General features: G+C 45.6%; 1 protein-coding gene across 2 annotated transcripts in view; it reads right to left on the bottom strand.

The window, feature by feature from the left end:
- Positions 1–3067: 3067 nt before the first annotated feature.
- LOXHD1 (lipoxygenase homology PLAT domains 1) overlaps positions 3068–19209 on the bottom strand; it is a 32294-nt gene continuing 16152 nt past the window's right edge. For both annotated transcript variants that reach the window (XM_054003462.1, XM_054003463.1), the window contains exons 4-7: positions 9651–9821; positions 8343–8481; positions 6649–6810; positions 3068–3684 (exon numbers count right to left, since the gene is read on the bottom strand). In XM_054003462.1, the coding sequence (XP_053859437.1) occupies positions 3204–3684; positions 6649–6810; positions 8343–8481; positions 9651–9821 (953 nt within the window). In that variant the 3' untranslated portion in view covers positions 3068–3203. The remainder of the gene's footprint in view (positions 3685–6648; positions 6811–8342; positions 8482–9650; positions 9822–19209) is intronic.

The raw sequence follows: 19209 nt of genomic DNA, 5'->3' as shown, positions 1-19209 counted from the left end.
TTATTTACACTCTTGTTTTAGGATGAAGGAATGTGCATTAAAATGCCACCAGTTAGGAAATAAAGTGGAAAAAAAAGAAGGTAGAGGTTGGTGGTGGGAGCAGGAGCTTTGTATCTGCCCGACATACCAGCTTTGGGATGCTTGGCCTCCACAGGAAAAGATTGACTAAGCCCCACAAAAAGCACAAGACTAGGAAAATTTTGGCTTTTCTCCTCCCTTTATCTCCACTTGGCCAAGAATGTGTTGAATCTAGCAGCTTAACGCAAATCCAGCCGTTGGAAAAACTCTACTCTTGCCTTATTACTTCTGTAGCAGTTGTTGTAGCAACAGAGGGATTCCCCAGAGCCAGGGTGGAGCTGAGCTTTGCACTGAGGAGGGGCTTGTTGGAAGTCTTCAGTGGAAAAAGCAGAGTTCTTTCGTGCTTTGCCAAGGTTGCCTTCCTGGGAGGCAGTGAGGGTGCTGACCCTCTATCAGCAAACTCTCCTTGGGCCTTTTCAGGGCAGCTTTGCTCGGAGCTTTTGTGCTGAATACGCCTCTCCAGGGATGGCAGGTGGCCTTGATGACAACCTGGGTACCTACAAACTTATCTCCCACCTACAGAGTGGTTTGGTCACCCTGAAGATATTAATTCCTGCTTCAGCTGTGCCTCAACCCGTTTCTAGCCACTTGCCACCTGTGATTCCTCCCAGATGTGAGCACGTTTTGCATTCAAGGTAAGGATTTATCTTCCCTTCTTGCCCCAGGAAGTGGGTCAGGAGCTGCCTCACTGGTCCCCAGGGCTGGAGTCATAGAAGAATCATGGAATCATCACGGGATCACAGAATGGTTTGGGCTGGAAGGGACCTCAAAGATTCTGTTCCCACCCACTGCCATGGGCAGGGAAACCTTCCACTAGAACAGGTTGCTCCCAACTCCATCCAACCTGGCCATGGAAGCAAGTACCAGTGCAGTGGGTTTGCCCAGGGGATGGCAGGGGTCGAACGGATCTTCTAAAACCAGCTTCCCCATCACCCTGTACCAAGTAGGGGGTGACTGGAGCCAGCTGGAAATGCTGGGACTGCAGCAGTGTACAGGGACAAACTCCTGTTTCACAGCAGCACACACATTTGTTTGAAAAGGGGCCAGACCTCTTGACAGGAAAGGTTTGGTTTTTTTGATGGTGGTTTGTTTGTTTGTTTTTTTTTTTTCTTCTTTTTTTTTTTTTTTTCTTCTTTTTTTTTTTTTTCTTTTTTTTTTTTTTTCCACAGTGCTGGTTAAACTTGGGTGAGAGGGAATGCAGGGAGATCAAAAGCCTAACCCTTATTTTGCTTCAAACGCCTACTGAGGAACTGCAATGACACTGCACAAGAACAGCAAACCCAGATGCACCAGACTCCACTCACGGGACCCCCTGGCTATCCAGGGAGTCTGAAGTCTATCCCAGCAGGTTCCCAGGGATGCAATCAGACCCTAGCAATCACCTCCAGCCCTCCTAAGGGCTGATCTGCTCCTCCTGTGAGCTCCCAGCTCCTTGCTAAGGGCTGGGCAGCACCAGTCTGCCATGAGGAGGGAGAACACAGCCAGCGAAGGCTGCTATTATTATTCCTCTCAGTGAGTAGCTGATCCCTGATGAGGTTGATTACTGGGCTCATTTAAGCAACTTGCTCTGCTCCAGAACCATCAGTTACCATAAAGGCTTCTAAAATGAATTAGCCTGGGCTATTATTTGTGAGCTGGCACAGACAGCCATGATATAAGGTCAAGTCTCTTTGGTGGTGCCTGCTGTGGGAAACAGAAATCCAGAACTTCCCTGGAAGGGCTTTAGTGGGTTATCAGCTTTCAAATACCTCTGAGCAATCGACAGCATTTCTAAGATGCTTCTAACTCCTGTCTCAGCATCACTAGGCTTTGCTGGGCCTCCTTTGCCCATGAGCAGTGAGGGACTGAGCAGTGGGACAGTCCTACCCCTTGGCCTGGCACATCCAGGCAAGGTCCAAGCAGAAGCATCATCATCAACCCAGGAACCGCTGGGGTGGGTGGGATTAGTGGGTTCAGCCCACTCTTGACCCCTTGGATCCCTATTAATGCAAAGTTCTTGTTTAAAACCAGCTTCTGGGAGAGGGAATGTCCTCTCCAGGGTGGGCCAGGAGGAAGGTCCTCATGGCTCAAACACCCCCCTTTTTCCTCCTACGGATGTATCCTGCTGCTTGCACCCTAGAGAGGGAGACAGGGCTCCAGAAGCAATGATTTATGAACAGGTTTTCTTGTTGGCACTTGCAGAGATGTGAGTGCCTGGGAAGAGCTCATTGACAGGAGCACTGGCCCTTACTGCCTCCGGGAAATCCCTTCTCCAGCACAGAAAAAGACGAAACAGCAATCCTTATTAAAGGAAAAAAAGTTAAAATGCATGGCAGTTGCTCTGAAATGGAGCTGGGATTCAGGCCATGTAGGGTATGATTATCCTGAGTCAGCTTTGAATATAGTTAGCACAGCTTCCTTGCTGCGGAATTGATTATCTGGAAGGTCTTTTGCACTGGCAGCTGTAACCATAGATCTCAGCTCTTGGCAGAGTTGTAGGAATTCAGCCAGCAAGCAGAGTCTGCCCTCGGGGGGAAAAAATCTCACAGGGTGGAAAACATCACCCAGATCCCACTGCTTGAGACCTGGCTGGGTGGATGCAGATGCTGCCCAAACTCCCCATGGAACATCCTACTGTGCCTGCTGTTTTTTGATGTGGTGCCCTCTGGAGATGTCCATATGTGTGTATGGACGTGCAGGGCTTGCAGTTGCCAGAAGAGGGGAAAAAACTGGGATCTCCAAGCTCAATTTTCTTAAATAAAAGTGTCTCAATTCTCTTAACCTTTATGCTCATCTGTCAGTGGTGCAGGTCAGTGGGTTTTCTCAGCCCTGTCAAGGCATAGTGCTGAAAGCAGAAACATCTGAGCTGGTAAAGGACAGTTTATATCTCTTCTGGTTGCACCTTTTAATCATAAGAAAGCAATAAATGTATTTATTTAATTCACAGTTTTATGTGCACTTAAAAAAAAAAAAAAAAAGCATAATTACTTTTACAAAATGTTAACCCAGGAAGAACATTTTGCTCCTAAAAATCTCTCAATACAAAAGGTAGTGTATTAAAAAGTAAAAGGCAATATAAAACAGTATAATGAGGAAAAAAATAGGCATAGTGAAGGGACCAAAACCCTCCTGCAGCCGTGCCTTCCTCAGTACCTAGGAAAAAGGTCCCTACAGATTAACCCATCGCCCCGGTTTTCATCCAGCCACTTCCCACAGGGAAATATGGTGGTGACACCAGTGGCCGAGTTGGTGATCTCCACCCGCTCCACCAGCCAGCCCGGAGCCAGGCCGCTGTTGTCGTGCTCAATCCGGACCTTTTTCAGCTCCCCCATGTCCAGAGTTTCCAGGTAAAACCTGTTGGTTTTGCCTCGCTCGAAGAGGTTCCTGAACTTCTGCTTCAGCGCGCGCCTGCCCGAGTCCCCGTTCAGGCCGTAGATGGTGATGAACACGTTGGCGTCGGTGCCCGCGCCCTTCTCGAAGCCTGTGACCACGATGGTCTCGTATTTGACTGGCACCAAGCTCCGGGCCTTGCTGGCGAAGCTCTCGGTGACCTTGGCACACTCAAAGACTTTGTAGTCTCGCCGCTTGTATTGCAGAGGGATTTTCGCGTTGCACCTGAAGAAGTACCTGCCATGGGCAGCAACAGGCAGGTTAGTGGCGTGGTTGGCCACTTTTGTGGGGCAAATGTAACAGAAGTGTAGAATTGTTTGTGTTGAAAAGGCCTTCTAAGGTCATAGAGCACTGCCCAGACCACCACTGCCCTGTGTTCCCGAAGAGCCACATCCACATGGCTTTTAAACCCCTCCGGGCATGGGGACTCCACCACTGCCCTGGGCAGCTGTGCCAGGGCTGGACAGCTGCTTGGATGAAGAAATTTTCTGTAATATCTAATACAACCTTCCTCTGGCATATTTTGAGGCCGTTTCCTCTCCTCCTGTCCCTGTTCCCTGGAGCAGAGCCCGACCCTCCCGGCTGTCCCCTCCTGTCAGGAGCTGTGCAGAGCCACAAGGTCCCCCCTGAGCCTCCTTTTCTCCAGGCTGAGCCCCTTCCCAGCTCTCTCAGCCTCTCCTGGGGCTCCAGCCCCTTCCCCAGCTCCGTTCCCTGCCCTGGCCACGCTCCAGCCCCTCAGTGTCTCTCTTGTCCTGAGGGCCCAGAGCTGTCCCCAGCACTGGAGGTGCCTCAGCAGTGCCAGCACAGGGGACAGGCCCTGTCCACCTGTACCATGTTGTTGGTACAAACACGGAGCAGCAAGTTAAGGAGTGTGCATTCTACTAAATTGCCCAATATTAATGCTGTCTCAGTATTTTCCCTTCTATGTCCCGGAACTTGAACGTTTCTCTAGAAAGAGAGCCACGATGGAATTTTGCAACTGGAAAAATCTGATCTCTCCCCACACAGCTACAGACACACTGCACATGGGAAGGATCTGTGTGGCTCCTGTCACTTCTTCAGCCTGTGCAAAGGCATGACCAGTTTCCAGACCCACCAAGTCAGGGAAAGCAGTCAGACCCAGAGCTAAAGCAGGAAAAAGGCGTAAAAAAAGGAATGGGAAAGATGGAGGAGGTTTAAATCTCCCCTTTCCTTTCTAGATCACCCGCCTCATCCTTAGCAGGGAACAAAAAAAGTGGGAACACAGTAATGACAGGTACCAGATGCCAACTGCCCCTGTCTGTGCAGTGCTAACTCTGGTGATGTGCGGGGAACACCAAGCACATCCATAAATTGCCTCATAGCTGGCACTCAGCCAGGGGCTGGAGCACTCTGCTTTTAATGATGTATTTCGTTTCCAATGATGCAGATCAGCTCCAAACGAGCTTTTCCCCCTTCCCCCACCTTCATGAACTGCAGCAGGTCCTCCTGAATGGAGCATGGCTGGATTGCAGTGCGTGTGTGTGTGTGTGTAAAATAAACACCTGGAGGAAGGGTTACTGTGACTCCAGCTGTATGGTGTTTCTTAAGCACTTCCTATATGTAAATGCAACACCTATACTCTTGGCATTTTCTGCAGACAGAGTGAAGCACTTATTCCCTGGAAAGAAGCTTTGTAGATGAGAAATTCCCGGGGGAACAAAATTTTAGGGTCAGGGGCAGAAAAACTGCATGAGAGTCTGATGGAGAGGATGCCCAGTGCTGCAGATTGAATTCCTCAGCTGTGTAATATCTCATGGTCTGGAAGTAAAATGGTGCATGACAATCTTCACAAGGGACAAAAAGAAAAAAAAATTTACTTTTGTAGCCCTGGAATGTGCACGGAAAAATCTTTAAATACTATCTTCTTATGTACTAAGAAAGGAAAAATCCCAGTATAATTCAAAACTATTGCTGCAACAATCTGGTAACTCTTTAAATTAGTTCTTTGTCTTGTCTGGGTAGGGTTTTTGATATTTGGGATGGGTAATACCTTAAGTGAGAACGTGTTCTCTTGGTGCAAGCTCTCCAGGTGCTTGTTTGCACAGAGAACACCACTGTAAAGTGCTGCATCTGCAAAGCTGGAGCCCTGCTCCAGTGCAAGGACAGACTGCAGGCTTTACCCGTACCTTCTGGCTGCCCTCTTTAATTTAAAACAATCTGTAAAATGTGGGGTTTTACGAGAAAACCTTTGTCCCCTTCACAGCACACTGTCCCAGCAGTTTCAGCATGCTCCCAATGAGTTCAGTGCACGGATCTGATTGCACAGCTGGACTTGGAGGGTTCCAGGCTTTTCCCCACCAGGAGAAAAGAGCATGTTTTAGTATGCAATTGACTGAGTTTTCATTCAGCAAATATTATTAAGGCTCTTCAGCTGGCTGATTAATTTGCTAGGAGAGACTCTTAGCTTCTAAAAAAAAAAAAAAAAAACCACCACCACTTCAAGGATTTCTTCTCAAACACTCAATTGTCTCAGCTGGAACAAACTCCTTGTAGTTAAATTCTTTAGCAGCAATGGAAATATCGTGGAGAAGAGAAGAAATCCACAATTAATATTGTGGATTGTTTTACTGAAGTGCAGTTTGTTCTGCAAATGGGTGATCTCCTCTGTTCCTGCACAGTCCTTGTGGAATCTGCTTCCCTTCCAAAGATGGGACTCAGATCAAAAGTGTGCACGACCTGACCATGCTCAGGGCTCTTCAGGTATGGTTGAGCTGCATGATTGCAACCTTTTCAGTCATGTGTGGCCTTTTGGCCCAGACCAGAAGGATCTCTTATCCAAACTGGTCTGAATCAGAAGCTCGGCCTTTGTCTTATTCTTGTTTGCAGGAAACATTTCACACGACTTACTTGAAGACCAATTTGTGCAGAGTATCCTAAAAACTCCTTGAATTGCAGCCACTCTGGTTATTTTCCATAAGGTGAGACATCAATTCATCTTGGCTGTGAGATTCACCCCAGCCAGCTTGTTTATAAAGTTGCCTGCACATGCAAATACCCTCTCTAACAACTCAGAAATTGTGCAGGGAAGTCAGACAAGGACATTCTGGACCTGACACACCAAACTACACAGCAGAAAACAAGACTTTCTGTTATTTCCTAAGCCTGAAGTGCTTCAGGAGGATGTGTGCAGAGCTGCTCAGCTCCCCCAGGGCAGCTCCTTGCAGATGAGAAGGCACTTACTTGTTGCAAAGCTCCATCTCTGTCACAATAATCTCCTGGACATGCCAGAAGACATCAGCTTTTGCAGATGACTTCTTCCCATCTTTTGGGCAGTGACCAACACAGATGGCTGCAATATCACCAACGTTCTTTGAAGAAAACTGGAATGTGTCAGTTGCTCCCCTACAGGAAACAGGGAGCAGTTTCAGCATCCTGGAGGCTGCCAGTGACTTGCCTCATATGGACATTAAGTAATTTGGAACATGGCGATGGAAGATAGAAGATAAGCCTTCATTTACAGTCATTTGATTTAACCTACAATCATTCAACACAAAGTATAATTTCCATATTTAAATTTAGTGTTTTCTCTGATTAGGGGTGACACTTTAAATTGTTGCCACTAGGACTTTCTAGGATAAACTTGAGCTGTTCCACATACAAAATCAATTTGCCTCATTATAGATAAAGCTAAAGAATGACTAATTTCCCCTCCAGCACTTATTCATTCATTCTTGACAGATACTGTATCTGTTACACATCTACCCACCATAGCTGTGTTAAATTTGCTAGTTGAGCCACCCTTCCTGAAGCTCAAATTGGAAATAGCTCAGAGGAGAAATTAAATCACAGAATATCAGAATGGTTTGGGTTGGAAAGGACCCTAAAGATCATCTAATTCCAAACTCCTGCCGTGGGGAGGCCTGATAGGTTTCTGTCAAAGTGTTGACTGGATCCCTGTTGTGTTCCCTGAGTATCTGTTGGGTTTATTTCCTTGGACTGGCCCTTGGTCCTTCCAAGGACAGACTGTGCCTAATGAAGAGTGGTGTCTAACTCCTCCAAAGGCACCATCAGCTCAAGAAGCTCCTCCTGATCTTTCATATTTCATGTGATATCTCAGGCAGTCATATTGGCCACATAAGCCAGAACTTCACCTTCCTTTACCAGAAAAAAACTTTCCTCCCTGCAAAGCAAGAGAACATCAGCAGTGCCCGTGACTTTGGCAAGGTCCCCATCTCCTAAGGGTGTGCCATGTCCTTAAACAAGCAGAAAACCCTGCTCACACCTGGAGCACTTTGGCCCCACGTGGGAGAAGGAATATGCCCCATGTTCCATGGATGTGCCCCCAGCAGGAGGCTGATTCCTGCCTTTCCTTGCACGACACTGATCTCGCAGCCTTACCCCCCAGATCCGTCTGCAAAGTCAAATCTGAGCAGCTCTGACAACATCTAGCCTCCAACTATTATTACTTTCTCTCTGATTCCCACTCCCAGTGAGATGCTGTAAAAGGAATTAAAACCACCTCCAGCTTCCTTCTGCTCCTCCCAGCTCAAAAACCACACAGCCTCCCTGGGGGCTTGCCAGGACACTCTTTGCATGTACGGACACAAAAGGACACACACACACACACACACACACACACACACAACAGCAACATCCACATTTCCTTTTGATAGATATTCTTATATTTGTAAAAAGGAAATGCAGAGATGATATTGAAAATATTCAATATTTTCTTGCTGTTCTAAAACCTACTCTGTGACTGCCCGACAGAAAGTCATTTGGTATCTTCCTTGTAATCCAAGTGGGAAGCCATCAAGTTTTTTTGGAAGGGGGATGAGAAGCAGCGTGGCACAAACACAGCTCCCTATGGCAAGAAGAGGTGGAGGACACACAACGGGTGGGGAGTTCCTCTGGCCCACCATCCAGTTTACTACCTTTCAAATCTCCTTTTCTTGGAAGAGTTTTCCATGAGGAATTCCTTTGAGCGGCCCATCTTCCCTTCCAGGATGATCCAGATGTTTTCCTTTGTATCTGCATCCTCTCTGTCGCTGGTTACTGTGACAATCTCATAGGCTTTAAAGCATAATTAACACGCACGTTAAACAGAAAAGGAAGAGCAGATGGCCTGGGAGATCTCTTCATTTGGCTGTCACTTTGCTTAAAAACCCCTTTCCTAATATTTATCACAGCCCACAAGACAGCAAGCATTTGCAAAATAAGGGTGGAAACACACTGAAATCTGTGGGACTTTTGACTTCTAAGTGGTTTGGGAGAGAATACATGAAAAATACGAGTCCTGTTCAGTTGGGTAGCAAGAATAGATGGAGTTATTCTTAGAATCATAGAATATTCTGTGTTGGAGGGTTGGAGGGACCCACAAGGATAAATGAGGTCCCTCTTGAACAAACTGTGTCCAGCTCCATGCTGTGCTAAGCACTTAATCTGAAACACAGCCTGAATCCTCCATATTTTCTTTTCTTTCTGTTTTTTTTTTTTTTTTTTTAACATTTGTGCTGCTGTTCCTAGCAGAATGAGGGTGTCCATGTACCCAACAGGATGTGCTCAGATGCTTTTGTGGCCTTTAAGTACCCAAAATGGCCCTCACAAGGCTGATTTTTTTTTTTTTCAGGGGCTATCACAGTGAAGTGATTATTGTCTCCCCAGTATTCTCCTGAAGAAGAACACTGGTGCAGTTGCTCTTGAGATGGACTCTGCATATCCTCAGTGTGGTTAAGAAACTCTTTTCAGCTGAGTCACCCATCACATCTGACAGCAGTGTAATTACCTGGGCCCCAGTGGGATTACCCAGACCAAATCCAGGGCCATGGGCTGTTAAGCTCAGCTTTTATGTTCAGCTGGGACATTTAAGCTCATAGCCCAGAACCAGTTAAGGAGGAAGCTGGAGCAATGTTACTTACCAAGCTTTAAGGACTGAACTTATTTTCCACCTCAAAGGCTCAAGCACTTTACTTCTAATGAGATCATATCCATGCGTTCTCATGGCTTACTGATGGACTGAGCCACTGCAGAAGGGCCCCTCTTCGGTTTCAACCCAGAATGAGATTTTTTTCTTCCTCACAAATCCCTTTTCATTTCTTTCTTATCCCAAAACTTCCCTGTTGAACTGAAGTGTACATGAAATATCCCCTAAAGTTTGCATGGGAGCCTCCAGCTGGCAGGAGATGCGGTCCTATGACCTCTGAGGTCCCTCAGAAAACGGCACAAGAGCACTCCAGACTCACCAGTCCGTTCCTTCAGTTCCAGGATGTCGTTATTGGCACAGGCCAGCTCCCTGATGAGCTGCCCATCATCTTCACCTTTAGCCAGCCAGCGATCACACTGGAAGCGAAATGTCTTGTCCGTGGCAGAGTCCATCACATCAATATATTCCAAGTGCCAGCCTGGGGCAATTCCTGGTAAAACAACAGAAATAAAAAAGGTCTGGATGTTTGCACGTAGGAGGGGAAGTACCTTTCCTTGGTAGTTCCATGTTGTTGCTATAAATCTTGGAATCAAGGAATGGTTCAGGCTAGAAGGCACCTTTGAAGGTCAGCTCTCCTGCCACGGGCAGGGACACCTTCCACTATCCCAGGTTGGTCCAAACCCTGTCCAACCTGGCCTTGGACACTTCCAGGCATGGGGCATCCATGGCTTTTCTGGGCAATCTGTGCCAGAGCCTCCCCACCCTCATTGTAAACAATTTCTTCCTTTATATATCTAATCTAAATTGACACGTTTCTAGTTTTAAACCACCCCCACTACCCTGTTGCAGCAGGCCCTGCTAAAACATTTGTCCCCATCTTTTTTAAAAGCACTAAGGCAGGGGCTCTCTCCTCTTTGGATTTGAAGTCAGAATGTAAAGTACAACTTCCTCCATTGGCCCTGCCAGCCAGCACGTGCAAGGAAACTTCCCATCCTTGCCAAGGAATTCAAATTAATGAGTGCTGGGACTGGATGTGAAAACAGGATGGAGTAAAGTGATGGATGTTCCATCATGGATGACCAAATCACTTTACATTTCCCTTGGGGCCTTCTGAGGAGCCACAACACCTTTTTAGCTTGCTACTTCGTTTGTTCAGTTTGTTTTGTTCCCAATTGGAAAAGCAACTTGAAAACGAAGAAAACAGCATTGAGAATATATTCCTGATTTCTTTGTTAAAATCACAGGAACACTCGTTGACTTTGGTGGGTTTCTGACAGTTTTACTTTCAAGTCCTGCTATTAGTCAGACAAAAAAAGGTTACGTTCATGATGAGACATATCTGCTCACTTATTATGTACATCCTGGAGAGATTAAACAGCTCTTGCTCTTCCAGGAATTCACTGCCGTGTGCAGATTTCCTACATTTGCAAAAATTAATCCTCATTATCCTTGAATAGAAAATGATGGCACATTTTTGAGTTATGTCAACAAGTCGCCCTTCTCCTGTGGACTGTGAGCCTCCACACCATGTGCTGGCAGTTCTTTACCAGCCTCACAGCCATTGCTGCTTTGTGCTTTGGCTTCCTGAACCTTCTCCAAGTGAGGAAATTAAACTGTGTGCTGTGCAGCACAGACCTCAACCAACACTGCCATTCTGCCCTTAAATTTCAGGGGCACAGAACTGCAAAGTCATTGTGCCTGGAAGGTTCATCTGTAGAACATCTTGCTTAGGGCAAGCTCAGCTAAAGCAGGTTCCTCAGGGCCAGGTGTGGCCAGGTTTTTAATATCTCCAAGGATAAAGATTCCACAACTTCTCTGGGTGGCCTGTGCCAGAGTCTGATTACCCGTGCAGATTAAAAAAAAAAAAAAAAAAAAAAAAAAAAAGGCTTTCTTCTCTTATTTTAAATGGAATTCACTGTATTTCAGTTTGAGACCATTCATTCTTGTCCTGTCACTGAGCACTGGTGAGAAGAGTTTGGTTCCATCTGCTTTAATTTTGCAGGTTGCCCAGAGAAGCTGTGGCTGCCCCTGGATCCCTGGAAGTGTTCAAGGCCAGGTTGGATGGGGCTTGGAGCAACCTGGGATAGTTGAAGATGTACCTGCTCATGGCAGGGAGTTGGAATATAATTGTCTTTAAGGTCTCTTTCAACCAAAACCATTCTGTGATTCTACAATTCTGTGAAGTTTTCCAGGGCTCCCACTGTGATTTAACTGGAGCAACTTGCTCTTTGGGGCTGTTTTGGAAATTTATTCTACACATGTTGGCAGTGTCAGCTGTTAATCTTTTGGTAGGATCTTTTCCATTTAAGTTCAATGAACATCTCTGCAGGATATCCAGGAGGCTGCTCTGCTTCCATCAAAACTTTAGTGACAACAGTACAGCCTGAAAGAAAGAAAACATGCCTTCCTTCTGCAGCGAGAGATGTCAGTGCCTGCAGACCAGGATGGAATAAATTTTTGATCTCAGCCTGGCTGCCAGCAGCAAACAGGATGATGGGGTCAGGATCAGTGCTGAGCAGCAGTACCAGAAAGGGCACAGGGAGAGATGCAGATGCCCTCATCTCTCTTCTCCAACCTGGTGCCAGCAGCCACACTCACCAAGGAGCTGCAACAAAATCCTGCTCTTTTATCAGAGGCAGAGATGGGACAGACCTGACTTTCCTGCAGATGTTGGAGCTGAGGACAAAGCCAGCTCCTCCCCACAAAGATGCTTTTATCAGCTCTGGGCTATTTAAAGAGCAAGTGCTGAGCTCTGTCAGGGATCAGCACTGAAAAGCAAATGCCAGCAGGGCGTCCCTTACAGCACAGGGGTACATAAATCAAGGAGCTGGATAGACAGTCTTAGAAAAATGGTACAGCTTCCCCAAAAACATTCTCCTGTCTGCTTTAAATAAAAACATTTCTCTTCCCTCTCACTACAATGTGCCTTCTCTCATTTTCATTCCTGATTGTTAGTGACTTAGATTATGAGACCCGTATTTGGATCCCCTAAATACTTTTCATTTCTAGGAGAAATAGCTCACCCCAGATGAAAGCTGTACTAGATATGTCCATAGCAGCTTATCTCCCCACCCTGTCCATGTCCCATGGTGCCAGGAGTGGTGTCACATTAAGGGTTTCATTGCCACAGCATTAAACACCATTTAAAAGCTGATGTGGAAATAAATGGAAGGGTTGGTTCATGCCTGAAAAATGCATCCTGCTCTACTGGAAAAGGTATTGTTTTTCTTTTGTTTCAGACTGGGAAAATATTTATAAAATCCCTCTTTGCATTGGTATGGAAAAGAAAATGAAAAGGCCAGTGATGCACAGAGTCTAAATCTGAGACTTTCCCTCTACTGGGCTGGCTCTGTGTGCTGGGCATCACGTCAGCAGAAGGAGAGCAAATCATGTTTGCAGAACTGCTTTCCAGGTCATGAAATCCTGGTTTCAGGCTATTATCCCATTTACCCCTTGTGTTCCTCTGTGACTTTTGCAACGGGCTCAGAGACTCTACAGCACCTAAGCAATGATAGGAAAGGAAACTCCTACCCCAGAGTCACCAAATCCACAGCCCAAGCTGTTTTACAGAGCAGCATAAACAAAAGAGGAAGAGGAGCAAGAAAGGTGATGTGAATATAGGAGGGTGAATGGACTTTCCCAAATCCTGACCACTGCTCACACAGCCTGGCTACAAGGAGAAACTGAAGGATCTCTGCAGCAATGGCCCGTCAGCCTTTCCCCTGTACACTCTCCCTGATTCTGATCCACTCTGAGAGCCAGAGCTGCTCCAACACTCAGCTTTGAGTGATTGCAGAAAAAAACCAGAGCAGACCTGCTTGTGTCATGTTGGCACCTCAAGCAACAGTACAAGGGCTCAGGAAAACATCAGCTGTACAAATTTCTGCCCAGAACAAACGAGGACCACTACATTTGCCTCCATTAATGCTTTGGAGAAGAAGGGAAGAAATAGCACATATCTGAGTAGTTCCTGCCCAATTATTCACCCCTTGGTCTTTAAAATAATTTGGCAAGCACTGTGCCTTTGTGAAAGGTCCCCTACCACCAAAACAAGCGTTCAACATTTGTAACAAAAGGTATTTCACCCCGGGCTTCGTTTTGCTGCCATTGAAATCCCCAGCAACAAACCTGCCGTAATAAAACCCATGGCAGTGCCACATAGGCTCCTTAATGGTCTGCAGCTGGAAGTGACATTTTCAATAGCATGCAAAACATTTCAAATGTAATTAGAGGAAGAGAAGAGCTTTGGGGAAAAAAGAATCACTTTGCTTGCTTGACTGTGTATAATTTAGTGTGATCTAGGGAAATGTATTCTGTTCCCCAAATGTCCTTATCCAAAAGAGCAGTTATTTATCTCATTTATCCTCTTTCATAAAAGGATCCAAGCTGGCCACTGGGGGATTCTGGGCAAGGACCACCTGAAAGGACTTTCTTTCCTTTTCCTCAGGTGATGCTGGAAGTCTGTGCTTTCCTGACATTGGACAGGTTGGATTGTAATCTCCTTGTCACCCGTTTCTGCAGTGATTAGCACAATTGAGCCTGACTGTAGAAGCGTAGATGGAACACAGATAATGACATTACTGCTTCATTTATCTAAAACCCCAGCCTGCAGCACCAGAAGCTTCCTTTGCCTCTCTCAGGATCAGCCACGACTTGGCTGTACTCACCCCTAGAATATTAAGCCTTTCTGGCACCTGCAGGAACATGGGAAGATGGGAGAAAAAACCGGGGTGAAACAAGTGTGGTGGGTTCACTGCTCACCAGGCACCTGGTCCCTGTCCTTGCTTTAGTGAATGTTAACTACTCCTGGCAAATAAAGAGCTGGTGGGATCAAATCTGCTGTCAGAACCACATCCGTGCTTGGATACACACACGTCCTTGGAAGTCTCCACTTTTTCCAGCCATGTTCATTGACTGTCTTCTCTACCCCTTAACTTTCTGTAGCACATCTCTTCTGGTTTGGTTTGGAAGCAGCTGATATCAAGGATAATAGTAGTCATTACTGGTGCTTATGTTTCCACAGGAGTAAAAAAATCCCTCCTGCTAGGGACACTGACTGCTCAAGGGCCAGTGAAGAATTGCTGCTGCCAAGCCTTTCACAGCCACCAGCCAGCACTCCTCAGCCCCTTAACTGCACTTTTTTATTTATTTACTTTAAAAAATTTTCACGTTTTCTGAAACATGAAGTAACGACCATAGCCATAGGCAGCTAGCTCATCAGCCTTGCATCCTCTGACATTTTTTGTCCCCTGCCTGGTTAGGTGAGCATTCATCCCTAAACCCCACCTCATGAGGCATCACCAGAAAGTGGTGGGAGTTCTGATAGTGGCTTCAAATCGCTAGAAATGGAGCGTTGATTGTGAGGTGTTAAAATCACAGCATCTAGCTGTGCACCAGTACATATCAAAACACTCTAAGAAGGTGAATAATTTTTATCCCTAATCTACATAATTGAAAATGAGGTACAGGGATGCCATTTACGCAAGGTCATTCAGCAAACCAGTGGCAGAATAAAAATAGATCCGTTTTGTACATCTCTCCTTTAGGATCATGTTAGCCCACACCACAACATTTTTCATCAGGGCAGACAGGCAATGCAAAAAACCTGTCACAATCTTTGAGAAAGAAGAAGACTAACACTTGGGATAGTTTTAGAAACTAGGTGCCCTGCGCCCCCTCTCCTCTGTTGTCTCTGCAACTTGTTCAGAATTCAGGATTTGACTCAGGTCAAAACCACCCATAAATTACCCTCAGACACACCCCACTCCTCCAGCCCTCACATCTTACAGATGAACTACTCCTGTGCAAAAACACTTAACAATTCAGACTGGAGATGGAAAAATTTATCAGATAATATTCTTGTGATTGAAGGAAATTTTGTATTTTATAGAGGGATACTTGAAGCAAAAGCTTTTGACAAGGATGCAGGATAATTTTTCCCCAAGAGGAGCAAAGGAGGCCTGTAGAAAAGAGAAGCTTTTAGAGAAATGATAATTCTAAGGCTACATCTGTCCTTTTGGGCTCCTTCTGAAAGATTCTGCAATTCACAAGATTGGAAAGGAATGAATGCACAAGGTCAACACCAAAGTCTTTGTGTTCTCTGCGGGTCTGCTATTTTAATTCCTTACATCTTTTTTTCTGCTTCATGTCACTTATGGACTGTGATACCTTGACAGTATCTCTTGGTTAAGCTGTAACACCTGCAGCACTTCTTTCCCAGAATCATGGAATGGTTTGAGATGGATGGGAGATTAAAACTCATCCCATTCCACCCCTGCCATGGGCAGGGACACCTTCCACTATCTAAGGCTGCTCCAAGCCCTGTCCAACCTGACCTTTGACACTTCCATGGGTGAGGCAGCCACAGTTCCACTGTGCCAGGGCCTCGTAATCCTCACAGGGGTGAAATCCATATCTTTGTGACAACACTGTTGGGCAAAAAAAAAACAGACCTGGCATTGAAAAGAGAGGAAGGTGCAAGGTGGAAGGTGAGAGGGGGCTCTGTGGGTCAGTGCTGTGCTCTCCCAAGGCACTGAGTCCAGATTTGGACAATTTGAGGGACTAATCAGCAATGGCACAGTTGCTGGCATGCTGCAGGTCTGCAGATTGCACCTCCACTTGAGCCCAGTCTGAGTTGCAGACCTCCATGCATGCAGAAGGATGTGCAGGAGTTGTCACTGTCTTCCTCTGTACTGAGCCACCAACAAGACAGAGAGTGTGATGGACTCTCCTCTCCTTGGGCAGTTTTGCACGTCTATTTCTCGTCCTCTCACTTTTTATTTAAAGCAGAAACTCTTCACCAAATCTGCCCTGAGGATCAGCAGAGTTTATGAGGCAACAGTCCAGAGCTGAGAGGGAAGGCTTAGAAAAGCCCTTCTCAGGCCTGATAGCGGAGTAAATCCTTACAAAGGGCTAAAAAAGAACAGTACTTTAGGTTTCTTTAAAAAATAATTTATGGTCTACAAGTGCCCCAAAGGCTTGGAACCATGTCCATGAATTGCAGAAGCAGACCTCTGGAATGGCTGTGTGCTGTGAGTTCAAGGCCTGGGCAGTTGAACATCTTGAGTCAAGACACTGCTCCTGGAAAAGGCAGTTCCTTCGGAGAAAGAAAAGGAAAACCAAGGGTATATAAACTGTTTTGACTTGAGTTCAAATAAAAGAAGGAATAAGATACCTTCTCTTTTGGAAGAGTTACCCAAAAGGAGTCACTGGGGCAGCCAGGCTATTTAAAACTCTGCTAGACAATGTCAGAGCAGTTGGTGAATTGAGAGAAAGGCCCTGTTAAGGTAAAGAAGAAGTTTGGCTCCATAACCTTGTTATTTACTTTTGTCTTTGCTCCTACAACACAGAAAAGTCTGGTTTATCCATAATTAGATTCTTCCTGGCTCCCCTTGGTTGATGGCAAGTGAGATAATCAAGAATCTGAAATTAATTACTTTGGACAGACTGCTTATCACCTAGGTTCAAATCTACTCAGGCAGATGAAGGATCTAAGTCCAGATTTTCCATACTTCCTTGTTTCATGGAGAAAAAGGCAGAAGCAAGCAAAAAACCAACCAACCAACCAAACAAAAAAACCAACAACAAACAAACGCACAAAAAAACCCCACCACATAACAAAGGAGGAAAACCAGCATTTTGCTAGGTAAATAGTTCTGTTACTGAGATACTGAGAAGCTTTCAGTCATTCTTCCAGAATGGGGATTTAGTCCTTATACAGACTAAGAAAAAAAAAAACAATAAAAAAATGGAGGCCTATATTTAGAAAGCCAGCATTTCTACAGACCTACAGATACTGATCTTGCATAAATGTAGAAGTAAATGAACTGAGATATGAGAAAATACATAGTGCCTATCTGAGATCAGGAGATGAGGAGTCTGGAAGTGATTAAATTTGCTCAGGGAGTCTAAATATATTAGGTTGAACATCAGTATCTCAAAGTAAACAGGGGCAAGATAAAAAGACATGGAGCAAAATTAAAACTAAATTTCATTCACATCACTTTGCTGTTACCAGAATCTCAGTGGTGAACTCTAAACATCTAAAAAAATCAGGAACAAGTTCCTTGAAATTGCAGTTGTGAAGTCTTTAAACTGTCTGTTTTCAAATGAGCAACAACTTCCTCCCTAATCATTTTTACTGAAGTTAGAGAAATTAGATGGGGGCTTCACTCCTCCTTTATGTCTCATACAGAGATGTCACTCAGCAGTTTTTGTGGGGAAAATGGCATTTAAAAAGCATTAAAGTGGGACCATAAAACTGATGTGCTTTTCCAGAGGATGAAAACATGGTCTTTGCAATTTAAAGACCTCCTCATAGGTTTGCCATGGCAATTACTGTCTCTTCAACTCTGAACACCCCACTGCAGTCAAATTTCAGTGAAAGGATAGACAAAAGTGGGATGAGAACTGGGAGCAAAGCCACTGCAGCAAGACTGCACCAGGGGAGAAGGATGCTGAGCTGTGGTGCATGGCACAGTGAACACAATGGACAAGGCATTTAAATGTATTTTATCCTGAAATACAGGCAGGCAGTTGGCATCTTGAAATGACAAGGAGAAGGAAGTCTTTTGATGATAGGATTTCCTCTAACTAACCCTGATGGGGCATCAAATGTGGTGTTGTCATTGGCCCCAAATATCAGAAGGACGTGGAGCTGCTGGAGCCAGCCCAGAGGAGGCCCCGGAGCTGCTGCCAGGGCTGGAGCCCCTCTGCTCTGGAGCCAGCCTGGCAGAGCTGGGGCTGTTCAGCTGCACAAGAGAAGGCTCCAGGGAGAGCTCAGAGCCCCTGCCAGGGCCTCAAGGGGCTCCAGGAGAGCTGCACAGGGACTGGGGACAAGGCATGCAGGGACAGCACACAGGCAATGGCTTCCACTGCCAGAGGGCAGGGACAGGTGGGATATTGGGAACTGGGAATTGCTGGCTGGGAGGGTGGGCAGGCCCTGGCACAGGGTGCCCAGAGCAGCTGTGGCTGCCCCTGGATCCCTGGCAGTGCCCAAGGCCAGGTTGGATGGGGCTTGGAGCAGCCTGGGATAGTGGAAGGTGTCCCTGCCCATGGCAGGGGGTGGAATGAAATTATCTTTAAGGTCTCTTCCATCCCAAACCATTCTGTGATTCTGTGATTCTGTGATTCTGTGATTCTGTGATTCTGTGATTCTGTGATTCTGTGACTGAGACTGATAATTTAGAAGATCAGGAAAAGAACACCAAGTGTGCTCCATGTATTCAGGATTCAAGGAGCAATGGGGTAGACCAGTGTGAGACCAAGCCTTCCACAGGCCATTTGTAGAGAACCATTTAGTCAAAAAAAGCCAGAAAAGAGGTAAATAAAAATCATCAACATCTGAAGCCTCAGAGTAGTGGTAAATACAAACACATTTTTATTTAATACCCAAAGTCCCTCATGCATCTGACAAAAAACATACTTGACCTCTGACCCTACTACTCATTTAAAAGAAATAGAGCCAGGAATCTCTATGTAGTGCCACAGCCAATTTATATAAATTATATCTAGGCTGCAGGCATATATTCAAAGGATAGCTATATCCTGGATCTCAGCAGTAATAAATACTCTACCCACCCAACAAACTGTCATGCTGAGTTGTGTGAAGTTTTAGATAGGAGATGCCTTTCACATGACTAATGCAAGAACAATGTAGACAACATATGTTATGATTTAAACAACAGTTTTCCTTCTTTCTGTGGGGAAAAGCAAGAACATTTTTGCTGAACAAAACCTGAGCATGGTGTTTGTCCAAGGCTTAAATTAACCTTGCTGTCAGACAGGTCTGGTAAGAACTAGTATTTATAAGTGGAAACCAGTGTTATGAGGAAATAAGGAAAGAGAATATGAGGTTGCCATGTGTATTTATATACATA

This window comes from Vidua macroura, chromosome Z, assembly GCF_024509145.1.
Source record: "Vidua macroura isolate BioBank_ID:100142 chromosome Z, ASM2450914v1, whole genome shotgun sequence".
NCBI classification, from domain to species: domain Eukaryota; kingdom Metazoa; phylum Chordata; class Aves; order Passeriformes; family Viduidae; genus Vidua; species Vidua macroura.
The sequence above is the reverse complement of the archived record's forward strand: the minus strand, read 5'-3'. Positions and strand labels throughout refer to the sequence as shown.